Genomic DNA, 24,146 nt, shown 5'->3' with positions numbered 1-24,146 from the left:
ATAGTCAGAGTCGTCGTCATGGTAACCGCAGATGATGAACGACTTTGTCTCCCAGTTGTTTTAACAGTTGTTTTAGGGCCCCAGTCACCCACCCACCTACATTCAACTCTCCCTACGAGCTGCGGCACGAGACTGTACGTTTTCACCCGTTAACAGTCTGGGCCTCCGGCACAGAGCCAACACAATGAGGAAATCTCAGTTTATGCACTATTTTGCCAGGCACAATATAGTCAAGGAGAGTTTATGGAAACACAGCCATTCTTTGGCAGTAATGTAAAGCGAGGGCTAGGTTTTGACCGCTGTGATGGATCTGCGATGGACACTAATGGACGTCCGGGCGGGCGTAGATGCAGGTTTCGCCTTCTGCACGCTGTGGAAAGAATTACACTGGAGTGTGCTGATTGCACAAACAATAGAGGAATGAATTAGCGAACAAAGTAGGAGTTTGCTGGGGCCAAGTTTTACCAGGCTACATATTTTATGGTGATTTCACCACTGAGACTAAACACATTCATCACTGATCTGAGAAGTTGAGCAGAAATAACAAGAATGAGCAGAGTGGAGGAGAAAGAAGATGGTGAAAGAATGAAGAATGACAGCATGTTGACAAAAAGAAACTGAGGTCCACTGGTAGAAGAAACACTAACTAAATGTGTTTTATGGACAAAGCTCTGAATACCATCCTTTAACAATACCTAATCTCTTTAAATATTCAGACATGTGTGTGTGTATATGTGTGTGTATATGTGTGTGTATATATATATATATAAATAAAACATCAGATGCAGAAGCCTTCTGGTTTCCGTTTCTAGTCTGACTAATCACGTTTGAGCAGTCTTTGTGGTGCGGACCAAAAGAGGCGGAACATATTGAAATATATGAAATGCATCAGCTATCTGACTTTTTTCTTTTATCTGCATTAATATACAGAAAACTGTTAATAGAGATTAGCCAACTGTGTCTGGACCCAAAACACATACATTGTTTAATGCGTAGAAACGTTTGACTCGGACTGTGAACAGTGTACAGTGCGAACGGACGTTCCACTTAGAGCAATATCCTTTTGACCTCCTGCTTCCGCTCTCACACCACTTCACGTTGCAGCTTTGCCTACTCAGATTCTGCGCACGACTCCTTGCTGCCACCTTCACTAAACCTCCACCTTGCTGCACAATCCCATTCTCCACCTCTGTCATAGGTAAAACAGCTTGAAATTAAAAAATGACAGACAGAGCGGTAAATCTACACATGATTACTGTTTTACTGTAAATGTTTCCTGACAACGAAGCTCTGATGCATCACTCATTTATTCCACGGCCTCTTTGCCCTCGAGCAGAGCCTCAATCATTCTGACATAAAAGTGCATAATGCTGCTATCAGGCTTGTGTTTGATCCAAGTTAGAAATTATGCTGATTGGACGCATTAACCACAGGAACTTTCCATAAATGAGAGTGTGTTTACAGCTTCAAAAGGATAATGAGAGACTTTAAAAAGGAATTGGAGGGAAGCACCGGAACTCCAGTGGATAACAGTAAAATGTTTGGCATGGATCACCATTAACAGCACAGCAGTGTCTTACAATGCTGAGTAAACATATGATAACAATTACTAACAGTTGTCATGTAAATGCGTCAGAATATAGTGTGTGACCACTTTCATCAAGCTATGTGGTAATTTTGTTCACTGCTGTATAGAAGTCAACAGTGTGGTTCCAGAAGTGAAAATCTCATACATTTTCTGAATAGAGTATCAGCCATAATATTTTAACCATCCAAGGTAGACTCACCACAAGCTACGAGAGTGTGAAACAATGTTATATGCTCCTGTAAAAGGTAAAAGTCTGAATAATATCAACTGCTGCGATGTACTACACTACCCACAATCCAATCAATCGGGTGTACTAGCAACGCCTCTGATTGGTGGAGCTAGCTGTTACCATGGAAATGTTTACCACTAACACGAAAATGATGTCCCATACAATTAGTTCAGTGATTCATTATGTTTACCACAGAGCAACTGTGATTTCCCTATCTAAAATGCTGTGGTTTTTTAGAGAGAAATCACAACAAGGTTCATTTGAAGAAGAAGCACATTTGGAAAGGGATAATTCCCAATGGTTTATGATTGAGTGGTTTCCTCACTCTGTTCTTGTTAGAACTGAGCTGAGGTGTTCTGACAGTCACTGTAATGCTCTATACGGGACAGTGTTTTTTTGTATGTGCTTTGGTTGCGTATTACAAGATTCCACTTACAGGCGAATGATGTTCTTAACACTGAAGTTGTCCAGAGGAGAGATGTCCGGATCCTCTCCCTTCTCGTCCTGTAGAACAATCTGCTGGAGGATCCTGTCTAAGAGCTGCCAGTGCTGCAGGCTGCCACCACCGCGCTTATCTGGATGTGAGGTCACAGGCAGAACCAGTGAGGTAAGGCCGATTAAGTGGTAGATGTTCATAATCAAAAGTTGATCTGATGAGCATGTTTTTCACACCTCAGATACAAGAAAACCTATATGCAGCTACTCACATGGCATCTGCAGGCAGTGTTGTAGGATGGAGATGAGGTGGGGGTAGGAGTCGGAGTGGCTCAGCTTCTTCTTGATCAGCTCAAACATGGCACCGGCACTCTTGGTATCTACATGGGACTGTTAAAGGAGTAGAAGATAACCACTCGTAAATGGATTTTAAAACTGATATCTATTTTGGCAAATTGAGTCACACAGACAAAACAGTGTCGTGTCTGACAGGATAACCTGACAACAAAATAGACTGTTGTCTAAGGATAATTGTAGATTACTCACCATATCAAATCGTTTGGCCAGCTCTGAGTCATCCTCATTCCGCACCATCTCAAAGAAGTCCAAATGCCTGGGGAGAGAGAAGTAACAGCCGGTGATTAAAGAATTTTCTACGCCTTCGTTTAACCCTAATGCTGCATTTAAAGGCCAAGAGACCTGAAGCAGTCTTTCACAGCCCAAGCTTGCACTTAACTCTATTTTATCATCTTAATACTGGTTATTCCTCAACCTTTTTCCAAGTTACTAATGCTTGGAGTCTCAGAAACTCCATATCTAAAGCTTTGTTAAATACAATGATGATTGATAGAACTTCTTAAACAGAACCATCCCTCCAAAGTCTCCAGTAAGTCTATTTGGACGTCTGTCAATGAAGTTCAAATATACTAAAAACAGATCTTAGTTTGACCTCTCAGATATAAGTGCCATCATTAAAAAAGGATAATTTGCATTTCTGTATGGAAATTAAAAAATAATTAATATATGCAGTACATAAGTTCATGTGTAGCCCAGAAAAATGTTGTGTAATAACAATGCTATTATGGTTACCTATTCCTTCACCTTCATCATAAGCATGAGTCAAAGGTAAGGGTTACCACTTCCAGTACTTTTCTACAACCTTTAACAAGGCAGAGAAAGCCTCTAGCTGAACCAGAGGTTTGAACCCAGAACCTTTTCTACTGTGAGGCAACAGAACTAACCATTGCACCATCACAATTTTTAAAACATAAATCAGTGAGGTGTATGGGAAACACTGCAGAGGTAAAGCTTAAACAAAACACATGGGTGAAATTATTTTATCTGGTTGTGGAGTAATCGCTGATGATACTTTATTGGTCGTTGCTCATTAGGTCTCACTCTCACCTATCCAGAGTGGCGTTTTCATGTTCTCTGAGCTTGTCGATGACCGGCTGGATGCCCAACATCAGGAACTCGTACCTTAGGTGGAGGCGAAACTCCAGGTTGTCCTGAAAAGAGTTAACAACAAGACAGGAGATTGTTATGAATCTTATCTGCAAAATACTGAGGAAAGTTTTACAGGAAAATACAGTCTGTTTAGAAGGATGACCAATTCAATAGAGGACAAACAATGGCAGTGGAAAACAGGCAGTTGCAACTTTTATCAATAAGCACAATAGGATTAAAATGATTTATGCAGATATATAGTATTACAATCACCGAACAACCCAGAAAATCTGATCTGATCTAAATAATGACCATGACTTATTTTACTGCTACATTCAACTAAGTTTTCTCAATGCTTACTGACAGTGTGTATTTAAGATAAGACGTTTACACTGACCTCCCCAGCTCCAGCGTTCAGCACAGCATTGATGAAGGACATGATGGCCGTCTTCAGGTTGACCTCGTCTCTGTAGCGGCCTGTGCTCTTGTCCAGCTCATTCAGTAGAGTCTAAATGGTGAAGATTGATGGGAATATTAGTCGATGAACTGCTGTGACACAACATGCTGGAAAAGCTGGTAGCTTCTCACACCCTTAGCTCGCTCTGGCCCCCAGCATACTTCGGAGGCTTAATCATAACTCAAATCACAATTAAAAAGCCTCTTAGGTTCGGGATCACTCAGCTCCTGTGGTGTTAGCTTAGCACGAGGTGGTGTGATTTACCACAAAGCCCTGGGGATGTGTTAGATGTGGTTTGTTGACTCAGTCCTGCTAGTCACTAAAGCATCACACATTCCCTGACCTCCATAACTCTGGATGTCCTCACCTGGCTTTAATATGGCCTGTGTGTTGACTTAACCTAAGGCCAACAGTCTGAGGCGCTACAGCACGAGTCTCCAACTAATCAAAATGACCACAGCTTGATTCATCGGAGCGTTGCACTCAAATATTTTGTCTGCCCTTTCTCATAGTCACATAGTCTGCCCCATGTCTCCAGCAAAGGCTCCCCAAGTATGCGCGGAATGTTACAGCTGTTTTCTCCTCTTTCGATAAAGATTGCCTCAGTTCCTCTCACCTGGAACCGAGTCCTCTCAGCAGCGTATTTCTGGTAGTGGGCCATGGCCTGCAGCACCTTCTTGTGTCCATCGGGCACCAGGCACACCGCCCCGAGAATCTCCAGCACCGCCACTTTGGTCTTGATGTTCTCCGTCCGCAGGCTCTGTGAGATGGTGTTGATGCTCTGCGGGTGGGCCAGGACGTGAGCTCGGCCCTGCGAGTTGTTCATCAGGGCCTTGATGCAGCCAATGACAGAGGTGTGGACGCGGCTCTCGGACGTCTCGTAGTCCATGCTGCGCAGGAAGTTGAGGAGGCAGGTGAGGCCATCCAGCTCGATGAAGCGGGTGACAAACCTGATGGAGACATGGAGAACAAAGAGTATATATTTAGACAAGTATAATAGTTGAAAGGCACAAGTCTATGGAAAGGCAAGTTAATTATTTTTCCACAGCCTGGCAGTACCATCCAGAGAAGCAGTATAATAAACAAAATAGAAAAATCAAAACACAGATTGAAATATCCCAGAGCTCTAGGTGTCAAATTTACTTGCTTTTTCTGACCAACGGTCAACAACCAAAGGCATTAACTTTACAATAATCTGTATTTAACATAAATAGATTAAAGCAGTAAGATTTTAAGGGAATCAGTAAATCTTATTTTTAATAAATATTTCGAAGTGATTGTTAATGTTAAGATTAACATTTGATGATTTAGTACAATTCCACAAGGGCCAAAATTGAAGTAGCAGACTCTGAGATATTTTCTGACTTTTAGTCCCAAAAAAAAAAATCCTGATTCCTACATAATGTCTCTTTTACTCTCCCTGTCAAACTGAGGCAGTAATGATGGTGATGACCTCACTAATGAGATCACAGGGGGTCATTTTCTCAAATCTGAAATTCATCCATGTTGAATAGATAATCCACAGCATAGTGACCTTATAGTGTAAGATTGATGAGTTCCCCTTTCATAGACAAAGCATGCTGACATGACTGAGGTGAATCATGATTACGGATGAGGTAATGTATTAAAGTTTTATGTATGTTAACTAACAATCGTGATCCAATCAAGACTTATACAAACAATAGAAGATAAAAACAGATGACTGGCTAACTGGATGGCAGTGTGATATCCCATTGTCATATGTTGTTTGCCAGAGAAGTTACAGCAGAGATGGAAAAAGCCACAGATAAAGCAGATATTACGCAAATTAAAAGGCCACCTAAAAGAAATGGCCTGTTGCCTTAAATAAAATTGGAGATTTGACCATTATTGGAAACATTTTGGTAACATTTTAATAAAGATTAGTTACATATTATATATTTCAACTTTAAAGATTTGACACGCAAAGGTTATCCAAATTCCTGCTGAAAGCCCTTCATAGCTGAACCAATTAAAGGTCCAGGGCCTCTCTGGGAAAGAAGAAGATCTGCTGAATGACAGACGGGACATGTAAACATTGAGGGATGTCACATCTACTGAGCACACTGTGGGCTGACCTTCCCACTTGCTAAGATTCCAGATAGGCCTCATAAATTATTTCAAACAAATGAGGGCTTGTAAGACAAAATGAGAAAGAGGAGACAAGGACAAACAGAGGAAGAGAAAAGAAGGACGGAGACGGTCTGAGAGTGGAGATTTATCACCACTCATGGTAACAGATATGTTGTTTTGATGTCAAAAGCTTCATCGCCTCCCACTGCAGTCTTTGCTCAGGCAAGCATGCATAAAAAAACATGAACAAAAATGTAAATCATCCAATTATTTTCCTATACTCCCAACCACACATGATCAATCCCAGATTTCCAGTACTCACGTAAACACACACACACACACACACACACACACACACACACACACACACACACACACACACACACACACACACACACACACACACACACACACACACACACACACACACACACACACACACACACACACGTTACCTGGCATGACCAGTAAATCTCTCAGAGATAATCCACTCATTCCCGGAGGCGCATGGATGAGATCAAGAAGCTCATACTACATGCATGCATGCATACAGACAGCCGTCCTTGACAGAGAACCCAAATCATAGAGAACACACACAGGCTTTCAGCAGACACTGGGCTTCTTGTTTTAGAAGATGTCTTGGGCTCCACTCGACACCAAGGCGACGAAGAATACATTTCCAATATATTAGATATGGCTTTATTCAGATGTAAAACAGACATTGGAACCAAAGCAAGGTGAGACCGATCCAGCTGTTAAAAGATACTCATCTCGTAGCAGTGACAAGTCTTTGGCCTGTCAGACGAGTCAGGGGATAGTCATACGCCTGTCTATGAATTACGGGGCCACCTCAGAGTCTCCTGAGTGCAGGAGAAATTAGGCCGAACATCCTTGTGATTAATGTATGGAAAGCAGAGGGTGAGAGGTGCTGTTCTTGGAGCCTGGATTCAAAGGGGTGGTCGGGATTCAAAGCTTCGCTCGTTGGCTTCTTCGCTCTGTTGGTTTGCAAGGAGCTCGCCAGAAAAACACACACGTGCATCATCACCCAAAGCATGTGCATATACAGTGGAAGTGGAAGGGCAGATGCATGCATGCAAACATAAATGTGACGATCCAATGATATTCAACAGTGACTAATAATCTGCACTTTTAACTAAACCAAGGAAGCTGACATCCAGCCACTCTCCCTCCTCATTGTCTTTCATTCTCCCTCCAGTGAGCACTTCAATCAATGGATCCCATCTCCTGCGACTTTGGAGTCTCCTCTTGTCTCCTCCGATCCGCTGACATTCACGCTCAGTCGACTGGCGTGCAGGCCTCCTCTTTTTTTCCCTTTTCTTTTCTCCCTCTCTCTTTTTTTTTGTTTTTGGAACAACCACTGCATTCTTGAAAACCCGCTGGGGTTGCGTTCAAGACAACTGCTGCATACGATATGAGCTTAGGCAGAGCTGAACAATACGCAGGCCGAGCCAACTACACGCAAACACACACACAAAGTTCTCCAGACAGACAAAAGAAAGAAGTGAGGACTAACACTTGGAATGAGACAAGACTAAACACAAGTGAACAAAAAATGACTGCTATGTGCGTTGAGTCAGGGCCAAGGCTGGTCACAGGTAATGTTAGGTTAGCTGCAGATAAAAATTCTGATGGAACCCAGAGATATTTACTTTTTATTATATTATTAAATAACTACCAATATTGCATGTGATCCATCTTTATAGAGACCATTAATCTCTGTTTATCAGTAAAGCGTAAAACCCCCTCAACCAGAGGCAGACAATAATCAAAATGAGTAGGACAATGTTAAAAACTAATCCAGATGCTCAGAAGTAAGTTCAGCAATTCATTCCAACAAAATGGCATGTTTGAGCTACACAGACAAAACAGTCTGGCTCTTCAAACTAAGGTTGACCCCTGTGTGGCAGACAGTCGGTCAAGAGTTCACCCTGCGCCGTCAAAGCCTGACCACACACCTCCAAACACACACGCACAAACTGAAGTGACCATGTGCTCTCATGCCTCTCCTCTGTCCTTCATGTAATCACCACGTTCACACACACAGACACTTAACATCTCCTTCAAACATCCACTTACCTAACCCAAGGCACAAAAACACACACAAACACACACACACACACATTCTGTCTGTTCCACTATAAAAGGGTCAGAATATGGACAAGAGCCCAGGAAATTCTACAGAGGGTGCCGGTAAAAACTAGATGACCGAGTCACACAATATCACCACCGCTCTCACTCAAATAAATGTTACTTGATGTGAAGCCCAGTGTGTAAAATAAAAGGGCTGAAACAACGACTAATAAACAGAAAACTGACACACATGGACGCATATGTGGAGCTAACAATAAAAGCCCTGGACACCATGCACATCTGTAACGTGTAGTAAAGTTGCATGGCACGCACAAGATGTTTTAATGGACTGGGTTTATCACTGAATCCACAAGGAGCAGTTTATATATGTTTATACTGTATATGTGTAGGACTCAAGCTCTGGCTTCTGTAACTTAACGAAGCCAAGAGCACACATACAGAGCCGTTAATCAAACACTTAAATACACACTTAAGTACACCACTGATTTACTATTGCACTCTTATAACAATAGCATAAGGCTGTTGGACTCTAGATGGACAGTAAAAGAGGATCAACATTTATGCTGCAAAACTAAAGAAATCTACTTTTTGTACCACATATTCTTTTTTTCTAATAAAAACTTTCCATCCGTCTTACCCACAATGCAACTTCAATGCATTGCAGACAGTTCATTTGGAGATTTGGGTGTGCTATGCTAGTAATGGCTAGCGTAGCCTTATGGGCTGCTAACGTCAAACAACTTTTTTGAACTCAAACCTTCAGATTTTTATTCCCTTTCAAACTTGCAAACTTCCGCCACAGATAATGTTGACTCTAGTGACATCACTTGAGGCTCTCTATTTAAGCTGCAAAGATTTCCCATCTCTCCCTTTGCTTTAAAGGGGACATAGCATGCCCATTTTACCACAAGTTGATATGGTTCCTTGGGGTCTTAATGAAATGTCTGTAACATACTTTGGTCAAAATACCACAAGGATCATATAAAACAGCACCCTTTTTACCCTGTATAAAACAGCCCTCCACAGAGTGACCTGTTTTGAGTGCCTGTTCCTTTAAATGCTAATGAGCCAGCTCCCCCCTCCCCCCTCTCCCCCCATGATTTTAAACGATATAAATTACATATTTTATATGATATAAATTATCAAATATGCATCCCATACTTTGTATTCCCCTTCTGTTGTCCTGGAGTTTTAATTTTCCCAATCACATAATTAAATGTCCCCCTCTGCCCATCCACTACAAGCACACAAGCAGACAGACAGAGAGAGAAAGAGAGGTGGGGGGGCTATGAAGACCATCATTTACCCCGAACCCCGACATTCAACGGGTACAACAACAAGCGGAGAAAGCAGAATCGCGGGCTGACCTTATATATACAGTCTATGGGGCTGACCAGCGGGGAGAAATGCACGTCGCGGTGAACAGCCAGGCGGCTGCGTGGTGGAGAACGGCGCTGCGCTGCCTCGCAGCGGCGCTTCGCTGGCCCGTACCCCCCGGCGTAACTACTGTAACCCGGCGTAACTACTGTAACCCGGCGTACAGTAGAGCTGAACACTGCGGAAGTCTTCCACACAGCTGGCAGTGTGGAAGACCGCTGCGAGGCAGCGCAGCGCTGTTCTCAGCGCGCAGCCGCCTGGCTGTTCACACGGGACGAGCATTTCTCCGCGCTGGTCAGCCCCATAGACTGTATATATAAGGTCAGCCCGCGATTCTGCTTTCTCCGCTTGTTGTTGTACCCGTTGAATGTCGGGGTTCGGGGGTTACAGTAGCGCTGAACACCGCGGAAGTCTTCCACACTGCTGGCTGTGTGGTGCTGACACAAATTCCAGCTCACGCACGGGAGAGCGAGCGGTCGCTCCCGAGCAGCTGCTGCAGCCTCCCAGTCCCAACGATCCAGACAAATGCCACATGTGAGTGAATCGTGGGCTGACCAGCGGAGAAATGCTCGTCCCGTGTGAACAGCCCGGCTGCGTGCTTGGGAACGGCGCTGCGCTGCCTCGCAGTCTCGCTGCCTCCGGTGTAAACCCGGCGTAGCGAGTGGGGGGACGGGGGGATGAGGTGGGGGGTGGGCCAAGACCATGTAGGGAGACTTCCAGTTCCTTGTTACGACACAATACACAGGAAGCGCAATCGAGTCGCTCAAGCATGACGTTTCTGACTTAGAGGAACTATAACAAAACGCGCAAGTGTTTTTTCCCCAGAGTTTTTGGGTTGGTAGACATGCCAGATACCCACATTAACGTGTAGAAGCACTAACAAAGTGGAATTTGCATGCTATGTCCCCTTTAAAATGTCTGTCCATTGAGCCATTTCACCACCCCAGCCTCCACATGTGGGCTCCAATAGGGTTACAAATATGCACTCATCACTTTGTATTACATCAATGTAATCATATCTGAAGGGGTGATGAAGTCAGAACCTTGGCGCCAAACTACTATGATCTGCTGCTGCAGTAGTCATTTCAAACGTGAGTTGTCTGAAATGCAGTACAACTCACCGACACCTGTAAACAGACTTCTGTGGATTTTCACTTCATCAAACATTAGCTGAGAAAGTAGATGAACAGTTTACCTCCCTGTAACTCTAGTGCTTTGACTCTATGTTTGTGGCTCTTAACAGGGGCAAAGAGGACGTATGTAGTTAGATGAAAAGCCAACTGTAATGGGGATTACAGTAAAGGCAGATTATAACCCCTGTGCCTCACGCCATAATTTTCCCCCACCCTCCATCTGCAGACACGAACCTCCCTCAGCAGCAGGATCAGTCTCTTCAAACCTGCCTGTATCTACCCAGCCGGCCGTCTCTTCTCTCCACTTCCCACCTAAGGAGCAAAGGGTGAGAAATCTGCGCTCTGAGAGAAGCAAAAACATGGTTCCATCCAAGACCCTTTCAAGGTGCGATATTCCACTCCCCCCGCTAATGTAACTAGTAATATGTATAAACAGATATAAAGTTCACCTCTTCTAACAGAACCTTTGAGAGATCCGGCGGCAAAATGTTATGAGGGATAATATTTGCATGTGGTGGTAGTGAATCGTCCAAAGGGTTATTGACACAGGAGCGAGGGGAACGGCTGCAGTCGACTCGAGTCAATATTCTTGCTGGAAGAGATCTGCGGACACAATGTGCATGAGAGCCGTTCTGGGAAGCATCGCAATGCTCCGCTGACGTGAGCCTGGGACTGCAGTGCATCCTGGGCCAGCGCAGCCTCCGTGACCTCCATGAAAATCGTCCCAGTCCTTGTGAAGTTATTCCACCAACGACATGACAGTGATTGAGGGGCACGATGTTTTGGATAGAAGAATGCCCACACAGCACGCTCATCAACGCAGACATAGAGCAGATGTGCAGATGACTCAGTAGGTCAACACTGCTCGTGTAAGTGCACTTAACAGCGTAGTTAAAACCCACTGAGCTCCTATGTATTTCAATATCTGGAAGCGAAAGTGAAATCTACACCAGGGCATGCAGATGTGATTTGACTAAACAGCTGGCTGTGGCAGTTTGTCTTCACATACTGGCCCTCACATGCACACTCAGTCTTCTGTGAGTAAACATACATTCCCGTTGTGAGCGTTCAGGCTCCATTTGACAGCTGATAAACAAAGCAATAACTGCTGGCAGGGAAAAGGTTCAGCTGTAAATTCAAGTGGAAGAATAATTCAGCCAGTTTTCCAAGTGTCTAATTTTTTATGGTTGTTTATCACATCTGGGCCATTAAATTAGATGAACAATTATAGCTATCAAAAGCTAATTTCTGGTAAATGGTAAAGTATGGCATCACTCACGGTAGGAATAAGATCTGCCTGCTTACATACAGTCAGGGTTCTCTGAAATAGTGATGTGTTGTACCAAGTTATCCTGCCCTCATCAGTTCACAGCTCCTGCATTAGTTGCTGTGCTTCTGACATTTAAAACACAAAAGGACTGATACAAGTGAAGAAAGCACTCCACTAAGCAGATCTTTAAAATCTTTTAGTTTTGCTTATTCCTGCTTGTGTAATACTTAATGATTTACTGCTCACCACTTAAAGCCTCTATTGACCTTTATAATTAAACAACCTGAGAAAAAGACCAAAAAGATTTAGATCCAGAACACTACAGCCACACAGTAACATGTGATGAGGATCACAAGTAGGCCATGAAGTTACAGCATCACAAATCAAAAAGGTGCAGTACCACCTCAGTTTGAATTAGTTTACACAAAACAGAAATTTGAACATAAAGGGGATCTAATGAGGTTTGGGTGTTGGAAATGAACATGCACACTTTTAAATGACTTTGTAGTCTTTGTTCATATCACATTCCATATACGGTAACTTGCAAGAGACCACATGAGCAAAACCTTGTCACCTTGTCATTTCAATGGCTTATAATCTGCCTGTGAGTGAAAGTGACATCCGTGGGTGGCTTGTTGACAATGTGCTGCCTTTGTGCGCTCCGCCTGGCACCCTGCACGCCGACGATGTGCTTGGGTCCTGTGGCCCTGCAGAGCGGGCTGAGGGCACAAGGACACCTCTTCACAACCAGACCCAGCTGCCTCGGTGAAATGCCAGAAGGAAGGAGGGTGGGGGCTGTTTCAGGCAGTCATCCAAAGGCAGGCATGAATCAAGGCTCAATACGGATGGACACCACCATGTCTCACAAAATGCCGCCATAAAGACAATATGCGGACACAAAGGGGATACAGAAGTGTCCCTTTCCCACAAAAGGGACACACTGTCTCTTTGTGTGCGATACATAAAGAGGCTGCTTAGGTGAGGTGCTCAGATGTCGCCCAGACATCTTTTCACCCATTTGTCACAAAGCTTAAACTTGGCGGGACATGAACACACTGCACAGGCTTTCCCTGAACACCCATATTCCGTGGTACACACCTGCTACCCACATCACGGCTACAGTACTTAAAAACATCTGCGTGCTAATGAGCTATGACTCACAGAACGGGTGCAAATGCATTACTGAATGGTGTTGACCAAGTCACTTCAGCCACCATTGATGAGGTAAATTAAGTACCGTTGAATATAATAGAGGGAGTGAAAGTGAATACGTGAGAGAGGAAAGTAGAACCTGGAAACAAGGTTGGGGGAGTTCTTCTCTTTTCTGACACGCTGCCATAACTCAGCAAACAGTTTTTGACCACATACCACATTATCAGTTTGAAGTGTCCACCACACCTTGATATGCATAACAAGTAAGTGTTCACAACTCCCCCTCTTAATGTTAAACCTTATAACTTTCAGACTGCACTTTATGTGTTGTATATTACTTTAAGTAAATATGACATGTATCCTCTGAGGTTGACAGTATTCCAATATTGGGCTAATCCTTTGTCTTGTTTTAGCTGTTTTAGAGGCATTATGTTTTCAGGTTGTCCATCCATCCCATTCTTAGGAACACAATATCTGAAGAACATCAACATGTTGAGGGAATTTTACTAGGACTCAAAGATTACCTGATAGGATCTCATTGGTCTCAGGTAAAGGTCACAGTAACATTATATGAGTCTGGAAAAGATATTTATGTAGACTGAAACTGCACTGGTTGGCAGAGACATACAACCACTGTGCAGTATTTCTAGTTTGTGATGGATGTTGTTATAACATAGCTTTGTGCATAGTGTTAAAATATTAAATATAGCTAAAGCAATTAGTGTGAGCTTTTCCATACCCATATTTAACTGTTGGGATATTTGATGTGGACCAGTATAAATAACACGTCCATCCATGATGAAAGCATATACTGCAACATCAGTAAGAGGTGATTACTCTGCACCATAAAGAATACATCAAAGATCAGCTTTATATACAATTATCATAATAAATGGTTTACTGTGAAGGGACAGAAGCAGCAACCTTTCTAATGACTTCCATGTTAACTCTAGAAGCGGCCTCTTGCCAACCTTTGTCCAGGATGAGTAGTTTGAAAACCCATACGTACACAGATACAAACACAATTATGGTTACAGGCGTGTTCTAAAACACACACAACCCAGACATGACCCAGACACTTAAACTGTCCTGAGTTTTTTGTCATTCTGCACATTAGCTCTGTCACTTAGTAGCTCCCCTTGAGAAAACTCAACAACCCCAGTTCGGTCCAGACCACTGCATCACACAACTGGCACGATTGACAGCGCCAAAGCAGCTGCTGACGTGGTGAGACAGAGGCAGTTTGTATTAGTGGGCTGTCCAACGTCCTTGAATGTGTCTTATTGGTGATGAGTGAGCCTAACAGCTGCAGTGTAGGGGAAGAAAAACTTGAGTCTAGATATATATAAATATAATCTAAAAATATATTTAATTGCTGGTATTTCAGTTGTAAGTACGTAGGACCCTTTGCCCTGACAACAGACAGTGATATCTTTCCTGTAGCATGTTACAAAATTAACTGGATTTAATATGTGTGAAAGTGCATGATGGATATGGATCGCACCATACAATTCTCAGAATGGTCTGCAGCAGAGGAAAAGTGCAAAGAGTGTTGGTAAACGGGGAGATTCACTCACCTCATTGGCTGAGTGCGAAGGGCTGTCTTCAGATCTTCCACCACCTTGTTCCTCATTTCCATTTCCTCCTCATCAAAAGCAAACAGGGTCTGCATCTGCCAAAAAAATTAAAAATGGATTCATACTCCTGAATTCTAGCTTTACCATAGCCCACACTGGATGCATTACTTATTGGCATGCATTCTGAATTTTTCACTTATAATAAAGCTTTTTGTTGTTTCTACTAGGTCAACCTTAAATCATAACTTGGCAGCAATATGACAGCACCAGTACACGCTACCTCTTCTTTATAAGTAAATGTGCTTGTTTCAATTAGTCCTAGCAGCACACAATCAGAGCCTCATTAGTAGGCTGATATTTCAGGCACCACGAATCAACAGATCAAATGTATACTTTTATGTTTCTTTGAAAGAACTGTTTGAAGTTATAGACACATGCCAAAACAAGCCATGCAGACAATTAGCTCCAATCACGCTTTCAACAGACAGGGTGATTAATAAAAAAACACTTAGACCAGGGGTATAGTGTTAATGCATTTCTTCATCACATAAAGGCTTCCCTCAACAACATTAAAGAGCTACTGTGCTCCCATTAGTCAGGGCCATAGGGCTTCTGTTTAGCCTCTCCAGGCTTTTTTCCATGTCAGCCCACTGCCAAGTGCTAAGGTTCAAACAATGAGCGGTTCAGCAGTGGAGAGATCTAGTCACAGTGGCAGCCCATTGATTTGCTTAAATGTCACCCTGTTTTCCAGCCTTTAAACCCTTAAAAATGGGTCAAAAACAGGGTGGAAATATTCTCGGTATGACTGCTTTGGACAAACTGCACCCACATGGCAAACTGAAGCAACCCCATGTTTGACTACCTAACAGCAGCTCTGGTCTGTCCAGTGAGCGAGAGTGTTTAATCTAGAAACAGCGCAGTCAAAACATCCATCGTGTCAACTTAGCCTCAACTCCAGATGGTTCAAGGACCCTGTGCCAAGAAGTAAAAGCTCTGGCTCCGGTTTCTCTCAACGAATATGCTCGTAGTCAATGGGAAGTTGGACACAACAAGTGTTGGAGAGAGTGAATGATTTGGTCGTGCTGCGAGCCAGTTCACCATGTCAATGAGTCTGGCCAAATGACTCCTTCCTACATCTGGTATTTGTAAGCTCGATCTAACCTGTGGCCAACATGCACATAAGGATATTATTATAGCTGGTTGGTAAACCAGCAGAAGGCACTTCCCTGAATCCTTATTATGGGAAGAGCCCCCTAGAGCCAGAACTGCACCTTCAAGCTAGTCGTCATTGCGTTGTTAACTGAGTGAGTGATGAGTGCAGCTCATCAAAACCTTAATTTCATCCATGTGCGTCACTAATGCTTCCAGTAAAAAAAGCATTTGTTCAAAATAAATGAAGGCAAAACAACATTGTTTTTTCACCAAAATTGCAAAGTCAGACATAGGCACAAAACCTAATTAAGCTAACAAAGTACTGGCTGTAACCGAACTAATATCCTGTTGTTCCCCTGTGGCTAAAAACTAACAACTGAAATTGAGTGTAATGATGTGACTGGAAACAAGTGGATTAAACTGTCCTGTTGAAAGACAATTAATTATAATGTGGTAAAATTACCAATATCTTTTCGCCTTCAAAGCTGTTTTGTGTGATTGCTTTTTTCGAAACACCTGAATTTTCAGTTTTCAAGTGAACGAAAATTGTTTGACTAAGTGCTAAAGAGTTGAAAACAGGGTGTGTTATTTTAATGTAGAACATTAAATTGACTTGTGTCAATAACATGAAGGCAGGTTTTTCTCCACTACCTAACTGACTGATCAATGGCTCCAAGGTTGTTTTTGCATTTTGCAATGCTAGTTTGAATCCCTATTTTGAGGTTGTGAGGTGCAATTGTGATTTCTGTGCATTTCTTCACATCACTGAGAAATAACAGGCCTTTCTTCTTGCCACTGTTTTGGATCTCTTTTTCTGTCCATCTTCAGAAAAGCCCATCCAGGTGGGCGTTGTGAGGCCCCGCACACCGGACACAGCAGGGCTGCAGAAACTCTTGTCAGAGTCACGAGGACATTTCACTTATCACTCAGTGGCCAACAAGAAGCCCCAGGGCTCTGACATGCTTTTATGAATGAACATCCAAGATGCTGGTTGTACACTAATCTCTCTGGGCGGCAAAGCGAAAATGAGCTCATCCAGTAACCTCGGCTACTGTGGAAGGGGCTGTCCCTGGTGAGTGAGCTTGTATCTGTGAGCCAAGCTATGAAGTCATGGACAAGCGGAGCACCTCCAAATTTGAAAAATGCTCTCTTGTCAAGATTCTGTCTGGAGCACAGTGGTGGAGCAAATGGAGGACTGTAAGTGGGGGTGCAAAAGTGACTCAGGAAGGCGAGGAAATTGGTTGGAGTTATGGTGAATAAAAGAGACGTTGCTGAAGTGGCGCTTGAACAAGAGACTACTTGTGCAACAAAAGGGAATAGGGACCGCAAAAAATATCTTCTTTCATCTGTTGAAAGAGTCGTAAAATCTGAATTGTCTTTTTGCAAGGAGAACCAATTCATCCAAGGATATCATTTCAGGTGTTTCCAATGTGAATCAACTTGTTTTACTTTCTTTTTCTTCAAACAAGTATCCCCCACCTCCTCTACAGTATTAGTGCAATTACTTATACTGACAATTTTTTAAACCAGTGGAATAAAATGGAAATATCTTATACCGGCAAAATTTGACACTAGCTTTAAAGCAATGCCAACATTTTAAAACTCTACACATACCATACAGCAGACTATAAACAAATGATTTGCAGAGTGCAAAGACCTGCTTTACAGTAGTATGGCAAAAAGAAAGAAAAAGAAAGGCTGAAACATAACTCTGACAGTTTGTCTGACATCTAATAGCACAGAGGCACCGCTACAGCCCCTGTGGATTTTAAGTTCTTGGCAACTTACAAATCAGTGCTTTCCTTTAACTTCACTTAAAATACAGTGTATGTCTATGTGAGTCTGCGTTTGTGCCTATGTGCAGTCTAGGCTTTAAGAAAATGACAGAAAAATACTTTTTCCAGAGCTCAGGTACCGGTGCTCCGTTCAGAGGTAACTCCTTCTCGTCCCATAAACAAAAACAGCTGTAAAAATAGCAACATTCAATGTGGGTTGTTGGCCCAGGCGTGTTTGCCAGAACAGCAAACAAAATAGCAATAAACAGATATTAGATGCCATTACATTTTGGCCCTAAGTTTAAGGTGGTCTATATAAGCTATTGTTGAACCGTTTATCCCCATGGCCTGGAAAGACTGGTAAATACTAGACTACATTAAGTGGCAAGAAGAAAAATACAACAACAAAATAAACCAACTGAAATGCTGAAAAATTCATTACTGATACAAGAGGCTCCTGCTAGACTGTCTCCACTTTTAACTTGTAAGTCTCTAAATTTCACATTTACTTGTCATCTTTTAAGAGAAACTCTAAAAAATGTAATGTTTTACGATTTCCAAACATTTGGGAGCCAACTCGTCGTCTACATAAGGTCTCAGGGTCAGAGGCCACTGGCGCGGACCAGTCAATGGCCAAATAAGAGAATCTTACACAACAGCAGTAACTGTATAAAGTATAACTGAGATCATGGTAGAAGACAGTTTTTTAAGTGGTATCGTGTTGTTTATATTGGCAGCGACGTAGGCCAGAAATAATGAATCTGGTCATCCTGGCTTTGCTCCGTGTCTTTGACATTCATTCCCACTGACTCGACTGCTGAGTGTCTAAATAGCCTGTTTGTCATCACAGTGTGTGTGAATGCTGGGGTCACAGCAAAGGAATGTGGTCATGCACTTATAACAAGCAGTCAGCGGGGAGAGATGATAAAAAGCGAGCCAAGAGAGAAATCTGAGAAAGAATGGCTGAGTGAACAGTGACCTCTGAGAAGTGCAAGTCAGAAGCCTGAAGTAAAGTTAAACACGCTCTCTTCAAATAGAGGGAGACAGACATTCAGACAATGAGTTTGACTTACAGCAGCCATGGAGTTGATGCGGTCAATGTAGTAGTCGGGCCAGCTGGTGGCCAGCTTGTTGGGGTCCTCTTGCTCCTGTTAGTGGACACAAAGACAGACTGAATCAAACACAGCAACATTAATTCAGTTCTTGAATAACTCACAGCTTTTACATGCATCCACACTGTTCAACATTTCTCTGTTGCCATTTGAATGTAGGCTAGATAGATACCTAAATATGTAGGATTCCTATCCAATCCTACCATCAAAACTTTGACTGATCTTTTTTCTAACAGGGAAAAGAAGCTGTCATTGAATACGTTTACATGGAAACCAATATGCTGACCTCTGACCATATTCTGAATAAGATATTTTTTCCAACATGATGATTATATGAGTTGCTAATAGAATATTCCATTCATATTCCTGGTAACATGTTACAGAGCAAAGTCTCATTATAACTCACGTCCTACAACTTCTTGACACTCAAACCCAGGGAAAGAGTTGTCAAGCAGTTGGTAACTGCAGTATGTCGATGTTGCAAAATGCTGTAAAAGTTCCAATAGGACATTACAATGCTATTAAGACATGTTATTGTCTTAATGGGAATATTTGTGACCATGTAAACGTAAATGTCTGATGAGCACATGAAACTAGACTTACAGTTTTTGAATGCTTGGACACATTTGACACACAGTGTGTCAGAAGTCTGGAAACAGTCTATTCCTAATGATTATGATGATGCCCTGACCTTTCCTGTAGAACCTTACTGGGAATTTAGTCCATGACAAGGTATCTAAAAGGACAGAATGATGGCTTTACATGGAATTTGATGTGAATATTTATGTTTCATATTCATGTAACCCAGTGACTTTTCCATAAGATGAAACATCAGCCCAAAACTACTTCTTGTGCACAAGAAACATGGGCCAACTAGACTTATGCTGTTCAGGTGGCCAAGACTTTCCATTCTGAACACCATCATGTTCATTACATCCAACATACGGGTTGACTGTGATGAACCCTGCAGCCTCTTTGGGTTGCATTGGCACTTCTGCAAGGGAGCTACTTTAATTTCATACTATTTTACTTTCTGTTTTCTACCATAACTCAATACCTCAATATCCACATGAAGCCTAAATGGATGGGCCAGTGCAGCCCATAACACTGCTCACTTGTCTTGTATTGCACAGAGATAGAAAAGGGGGGAAAGGGAAGATCTTGAGGAACAAAGTGCACTCCACAATCATTTTCAAATAGCCCGTCAGAGATATAGTTTGTCCAGAAGAATCCAGGGAAGCGTGATGCCACGAGCAAACCAAGGCACAGGGGAATACAAAGACCACGTTCCTTGTTCACATCTGGTCTTGTTTAGCTTGGAGCGCTGGTGGAGCGTACTTGTTGCTCTGTGTGCATGTCAGCAAGAGTTTGAAACGCATAGTATGCCACATTCGTGTTAAACTGGTTTTGTAATATACAAGAGTAATCCTATACCAATGCTTTAAGTGTATGTTTCTTCAAAAGCCTTTTCTTCAACACACAGTGGGTATCTTGGCTGTCTTCAGGGTTCAGAAGACTTTGTTTTCTCTGTCATGTATTGAGTGTGAAAGCCATATAACATAAGTTCAGATCCCTTTCCTACATAAAGCTGCAGAAAACTTGAGTTCAACTTAAGTTACTTTATGTAAGGCCATATTAAAAAGAAACAATCATTCAATGGCAGTACATCTGTTTAGAGTAACAAGCATACTATAAAAGTTAATTATTATGCCGTTCCACCAACAGATTATTCTTGAGTTTGTCATTAAACTACAGTATGCAGGGGCTTAAAGGGCATCCATGTTGGAGCAAGAGCTCATCATGTCCTTTTGGGTTCCCTCTTTATATGGAAAATCTATATTTTGGGCCAACAAATACCTGCATTTCTAAAACACTAATTCAATATTTGCATTGTGGCACGACACAGACAAAAGCAAATTATATTTTCTGTTGATTAAAGCAGGTGAACTCTTTGATTGTGCCAGGACATAAAATCCTTTTATTTCCTCCAGTAACCCAAATAAACTTCAAGAGCTGAACTGAGCAGCAGAAACAGCAAAGCTTAAATGTGTATGGCTGGGTTGGTGTATGTGGATTGCAGTCCTTGACCAGCGTTTCTGATCTGCAGCATTCTGTGTCAGAATTTGAGCTCAAGCTAAATCGCTCAACTGAAACAAAAACAATAGGGCTCACTGTACCACTCAGCTTGTGTTTTCCACCATGCTGCTGACACACTCAGGACACAATGCCAGACAGATCCTGACGCTGAGATTAACAACTTAACTGCCTCGCTCTCTGGCCCTTCAGCCAAATTACAGCCGCCGACACACCCTCAAAAACATGTCGAGTCCAATGCAACATTTACTCTGGCAGTTTCACGAGCCCAAATGAAAAGCAAAATACTGTAATTATCGTCTCGTTTTGGGGCAAATGAAAAAATCCCGACAATGTGAGGTTTGTTTTGGGGGTCCTAGTCACATTTCCTGAATATTTACCCTTTAAATGGAAATTCCAGGAGCTGCAGTGATGCTAAGTTTGTTCTCATGCACTGCTTGCATGATCAAACCCTTCTGGGAGTTAATCACATTTGATGACTGGTATTAAAAACGTTCTGATAAGACGCCAGTTTCCATAGAGTGGAGCCTGGATTAAAACAAAAGTGCAAACACCAGACGACGTTGGATGTGGATGAAGAGTTTGTGCTGTAAGTGCACACATTTGAATGAAAGTGCTGAACACTCATGTTCAGAGAGCTCTTCTGCTTTTGGTTTTCTGGGTGAAAACATCCCCGTCGTGTGCTCCACTGCGACAGTTTAAGGTCAAGCCCGTCACTCTATTACAGCAATTACACACTTTCCCTACACCGTACATTCCTTGTGTCTGGTGACATTAAATATGATTTACAGGAGGACAGGAATCCCCAACAGTGTATCAGCTATATTTGCTTAATGTGCTCCTCTTGTTACAAGCATCTGTTGAGGGATATATATTTTTTCTGTTAAGACTCAAATACCTGACTAAAATACACAGTTCAAGAATATGTCCCTGTGTATTGGGCAGACGCTTACATTTAGGGGGCACCTGTTGAAAGAGCAGATGGAATTACATATTTCCGCACCCCTGCTGTCTTGTAACAAGCCGCCTAAAAGATTTCAAACTTCCTCAAATGATTGCACTGATACCGATAACTGAGCTCAGAGACTTTAAGAGTCCTACACACATAGAGAACACATTTTAAGTCACGACTTTAGGAGCAACAGGGGGTAGAAAGCCGAAATCCTCCCTGTGCCATAGTTGCACGTTAAGAATTTGGAAGGGCCATCAGAGGTTTTCACTTGTTTCATACTAAAACTTTCAGTGACTTACACTCTTAATAATGAGCAAAAGGTCGGCACTGTGGTGCAGTGGGTAGCAGTGTCGCAGCAAGAAGGTTCCTGGTTTGAATTCTGCCTCAAGTTTCTCCTTGCTATCATTCATGTTCTCCCCTTAGGTTTTCTCCGGGTACTCTGGCATCCTCCAGCAGTCCAATTAACCAAACACCCACTCTAAATGAACCGTCTGAGTGAATGTGAGTGTCAATAGTTGTTTGTCTTTGTATGTTGGCCCTGGGATACTCTGGTAACCTGCCTCTCGCCCAATGTCAGCAGGGATTGGCTCCAGCTTTCCTAGCAACCCTCAAAGGGATAAGCAGTATAGAGAATGGATGGATGATGTGCAGGAGTATATGAAATAGTCCAAAATATGATGGTATGTCACTGGCTGATGACTCCACGTTCCTTCTAACACCAACAAGTGCTTTGTCGTAACCCCCATTTACATCCATGTAAGCATGTTCTGCACATCAGCACATTTTCACCTTCGCGTCTTCCAGTCTCTGTACTTTGGCAGCCCAACTTGTTCTCATCCATCCTCCGAAAGCTTTTCAGCTGCTCTGGGTCTCAGACAGGCTTCTAATCTATACATTGGCGATCAGCGAAATGTTTCCACAAGGTCTCCAGTTTCTCTGGCAATGGGAGTTCTCATCGGGCTTCAAACACTCTGTTCCCATGTGCTCAGAGAGGCCCGGGGGGACCCTGGCTGCGATGTGGGGACTTTCATGAGCCGTCCAAAATCATGACAGCAAAGGCAAGCAGCACAATACAGAGTGAAATACCCTATATTCAAAGAGCACTTCATGGACAAAAGGAGAGAACTGCAAAAGCCTGCGTTTAAAGGAGGAAAAAAGCCCTGCAAAAAGAATTTGTCCTTGGCAAGAAATTTAAAAAAAAGACCTGAATGTTGTGTAGTCACTGCTAAAATACAACACAGAGGTTAATTTGTAGACCAAAACAAAGACATGCATAGGCTTTTTTTTCAGGTTCTCCTGCTTACTCCCGCAGTCCAAAAACATGCAAGAAAGGTTAATTGGAGACTCTTAATTGTCTGACTGTGTAAAGCGTTGTTTGTCTCTATATGTTGGCCCTGCTATACGCTGGCAATCTGTCCAGGGTCCACCTGCCTCTCGCCCAGGGTCAGCTGGGATTGGCTCTAGATACCCCTGCGACCCTGAAAGGAGAAGTGGTATAAACCATGAAATGCAGCCCTAATTCTGCTTACTATTCCAGAGGCATGCCTTTATATACAAAGAGTTTTAGGCACTAAAAGTAAAGTGAGGATGCTTTCGAAAATAATGCCATGAAATTTTTGTATTAATCACTTAACTTTTGTTCCAGGCATCTTGGAGAACTTGGAGTACTGCAGATAACTAAATATTATAACACAGAGACTGAGAATAATACTAGTTGAAAATGTAATCATCTCTTTGGCAATATCGAATGTACCAAAGTTAAATATTGAGGGAGAAATGGAGCCCAGTGGATTCTCGAGTGAAACATTTGTATTTTGTCCGGTAAACAAAAGTAAATGATGTGAAATATTCCATGTGCAAATTATTCATATTGTAGCTCGTGTCTAAGACAAAGTACATGGGCCGTCCAGCAACTACTGCAGGACCGTGTTACAGCAAGCCATTGGGATGCATTAGCTGTCATTTAAGTCAATATTTTCCTCATATTCTCTGCTCCAGCTGTCACCACAAATATTCCCGTCTGCGCAACGAGGGGGATTGTCCTACATTCCAAAGAGCCAATCCCTCTGCAGGGAATATTTATCTATGGAAGCCGGGATATAGAGTCTCACCTAGAGAGGCAGGAAATGGACAGGATATTGAATTCTGGAAGATTATGTAACGCTCGCCATCTCTGACAGGTAGCTAACATTAC

The 24,146-nt window shown here is 42.6% G+C and overlaps 1 protein-coding gene across 5 annotated transcripts in view; it reads right to left on the bottom strand.

Annotated features, from left to right (window-relative positions):
* Window positions 1-24,146, bottom strand: part of daam2 (dishevelled associated activator of morphogenesis 2) — a 103,021-nt gene that overhangs the window by 25,473 nt on the left and 53,402 nt on the right. For 4 of the 5 annotated variants that reach the window (XM_035167492.2, XM_035167491.2, XM_035167488.2 and 1 more), the window contains exons 4-11: window positions 18,868-18,942; window positions 14,868-14,962; window positions 4,772-5,105; window positions 4,096-4,206; window positions 3,657-3,760; window positions 2,799-2,865; window positions 2,525-2,642; window positions 2,254-2,392 (exon numbers count right to left, since the gene is read on the bottom strand). In XM_035167492.2, the coding sequence (XP_035023383.1) occupies window positions 2,254-2,392; window positions 2,525-2,642; window positions 2,799-2,865; window positions 3,657-3,760; window positions 4,096-4,206; window positions 4,772-5,105; window positions 14,868-14,962; window positions 18,868-18,942 (1,043 nt within the window). The remainder of the gene's footprint in view (window positions 1-2,253; window positions 2,393-2,524; window positions 2,643-2,798; window positions 2,866-3,656; window positions 3,761-4,095; window positions 4,207-4,771; window positions 5,106-14,867; window positions 14,963-18,867; window positions 18,943-24,146) is intronic. The other variant, XM_035167489.2, reaches the window with a different exon arrangement.

This window comes from Hippoglossus stenolepis, chromosome 10, assembly GCF_022539355.2.
Source record: "Hippoglossus stenolepis isolate QCI-W04-F060 chromosome 10, HSTE1.2, whole genome shotgun sequence".
NCBI classification, from domain to species: Eukaryota; Metazoa; Chordata; class Actinopteri; order Pleuronectiformes; family Pleuronectidae; genus Hippoglossus; species Hippoglossus stenolepis.
This window is presented reverse-complemented; position numbering and strand designations above follow the sequence as displayed.